At 35.0% G+C, this 2,854-nt stretch overlaps 1 protein-coding gene across 1 annotated transcript in view; it reads left to right on the top strand.

Annotated features, from left to right (window-relative positions):
- LOC108801573 (leucine-rich repeat-containing protein 2-like) overlaps positions 1-2,108 on the top strand; it is a 14,715-nt gene extending 12,607 nt beyond the window's left edge. Inside the window, exon 5 of the mRNA XM_018573463.1 lies at positions 2,059-2,108. Coding sequence (XP_018428965.1) covers positions 2,059-2,108 — 50 coding nt within the window. The remainder of the gene's footprint in view (positions 1-2,058) is intronic.
- The last annotated feature ends 746 nt before the right edge of the window (positions 2,109-2,854 follow it).

Raw genomic sequence — 2,854 nt, 5'->3', positions numbered from 1 at the left:
ACAAGAGACCGCATGTTTTGCAGGGGATGATTACAGTTGTTCACTAGCAATAAGGGTCTAGGGGAAGCAACCATGAGCTTATAGCAGAACGAAATGCAGAGGATATAAGGCTTACTGAGCTGATTAACTAGAAATAATATATTGCTTGAATTCTATCAGCAACAATTTATTACTGTTAGTGGAGAAATTAAGATAGTTCTGTTTAGCTGGAAGCAGTTCTGTTCTGATGTAAGCCTTACGTCCTTAGCAGCAAAAGGGTTAAATTAGCTCAGGATTGCATTTAAATACAGTATATATTAATTGCTTGAAATATCCATTTTTATTTTATATATTTATTGTTTGTATAGTTCTGCATTAGATATGTTTTCCAGTACTCTCATTTCAGCTATACACATGGTTGAACTTTGTTGTGTTCTACCACACTGCAAATACCAAAGGTTTGGAATTTTTCAGCTGAGCTGTATGAATTTCAGAACTTAAATTACAAATCGTAAGATGCTTATTTGTTGCATTTACAAGTTATCTTAAAAAGTAGTAAACAATTAGTTTTTAATTTCCCTATGAACTAGAAATGTACTCATACCATTTTTTCAAGCACAAGTACTGATACTTGTCCAAGTATTCACAGTTACAAGTACTGATACATTTTTGTTTATTGTCATGTGACAGTTTTTCTAAAATAATACAGACTAATGATTTCAGGACAGTGATGGAGTGCCAGAGCCAAGTCCAAGTTGCAACCGCTGCAACCCTGGTAGTTCTCATGAAAATGTCAAGTATCGGCACTGGTATCTGAACTGGTATCTGAACATCCCTAGTATGAACTCTTGATTATAAGACAAAGCAAAGAATATTTGAAAACCTAACTAGGCTATAAAGTGTTGCTTTAACAGCTGCATACAGAAAAAAAGTAATGTGAAGAAAATTAACATGTAACCTGTATGTTTAAACAAACATTAGAAAATCAGGAAAACCACATATGAATTCTAAAAAGTTACTAATTTACCACTGTAGTGTATGGTAATTTACCACAGAGAATGTATGGTACAATAATATACATATAATGATATTAACATTTCCAATAAAATGTGCAACTAATGTAAACAGAATATTATAGCTTGACTTTAGTTCAACACAATTCTATACAAAATGTTCTTATCATGGTCAAGTCTAAACAAAAAAAATATGTGCTCTTTTTTATATCTTGTATTTTCAGCCAGTAGATAGAGGTAGAGGTTAGAAGCAGGTAGAAGCTTTTGGACAGCCAGCCCCCATATAACCCTTCCTTTATAATGCCTCCATTTTGTTAAATCTGAAAAATCAAGTGCAAATTAAACAATGGAAGTCAGCAAATGGCTGGTTGGTGTGCTTTATCCCCAGCTGAACATTCTTCTTTATTAGCGTAAAATGCTTGTACACAGAAATTGTATTTATTAATTTTATGCAAAACTCATTGACTTTGTAGAAGTACAGTAACCCACAAAAACAAGATTGTACTTTGCTGTAGTAATTTGAGGAAGTGCCACTCCACTATGCATTACCTAGTGAAATAAGTCTGCAATTATAAAATTAAGTTCAACCAAAATATATATTTTATTTATTATGTGGAAAAAGTGAGACCCTTTTGATGTTTTGGATATTTTGGATACTCCATCAGTGAGATTAACCCCAGCAGAAAAGCAGGAAGTTGCACACCGATGACATCAGATCACATCCAACTTTATTAAACAAGGACATAGCGCTCTGCAGCACCCCACCTAAGACTGCCCCTCTCTAATGTTTCACCCAATACAGGCTCGATCACAGAGTGGGACCGCTCTCATACAGATAGATGTAAAAAGCTGTCAAACGGTTTAACTCTCCAGCACCTATGAAAAACTAAATTAGGCATATTGTTTAACCCTCCAAAGTAAACTTGTGCTGATTGTGGTTTTGAATGCAAATAAAAGTGTGCACAATGCTATTTACAGCTAATTAAATGAGGGGGTGGAATGGTCTACTGATTTAATATGTATTCATTTAAATATTGCATAATAATGCTTTGAATATCTCTTTTAGATGCCACTCCTACTTATACAAAGAAGGTGTCGCTGACCTTGCAGATATAGGAGTTAAGAAATGACAATTGAATGAAAACAAATGGATGATAGCTACTCTAGCAAGGACAAATAGTAGCAATGGAAATATTATCAAAAAAGATTTGTTTTGTAAATATCTAGGTTAACAAAATGTTGAAACTATTATGTAAAATCATAAGGCAACTTTAATGCATTGTGCCCTTTTATCTGACACATTGTTCTTAGAGTACAACTTCTTAATATGTTATAAACTAATATTTATTTTTATAGACAGAAACAGTAAAAATTATATGAAACCTTTATGAATAGTTCATGGTTTCGTAAGCCATTAAAGGGACTGATCAGCCTGTAAGTTTTGACGACCTTCCAAAGAGTAGATTTTCTGATTCTTAGAAGAAGGACATAATTATTCCTAACCCTTGTAATGAAGCTACACCCAAACTGCTAGGGTTAATGTGCAATTAAACTCTCTGGTTTTTTTGCATATATCTATTGCTAGCAAGCAGTAGATCTATGCAAAAAATAAAAAATTATAAAAAAGTTACTAAAAAGGTAATTACTTACCTGTGTCTCCGCAGCTCGCTCCCGTCGGAAGATCTGAGGTTCCTAGAGCAGCCGTGCAGGATGATGGGGCGGGCGCATACACAGTAGAGATCTTTGGCAGGGAGAAGAGGAGGCTCACAGTGGAGGTGAACAGACGCAGTCGGGAGCGTGCACGTCGGACAGACACCGTGGGACACCAGCGCTGGAGGGATTGCTGAATACAAGTGAAAAGT

This window comes from Nanorana parkeri, unplaced genomic scaffold (assembly GCF_000935625.1).
Source record: "Nanorana parkeri isolate BGI_ZX_2015 unplaced genomic scaffold, ASM93562v1 scaffold2389, whole genome shotgun sequence".
Classification (NCBI taxonomy): Eukaryota; Metazoa; Chordata; class Amphibia; order Anura; family Dicroglossidae; genus Nanorana; species Nanorana parkeri.
Note: the sequence above shows the minus strand (reverse complement) of the source record. Positions and strands in the feature narration are given on the sequence as shown.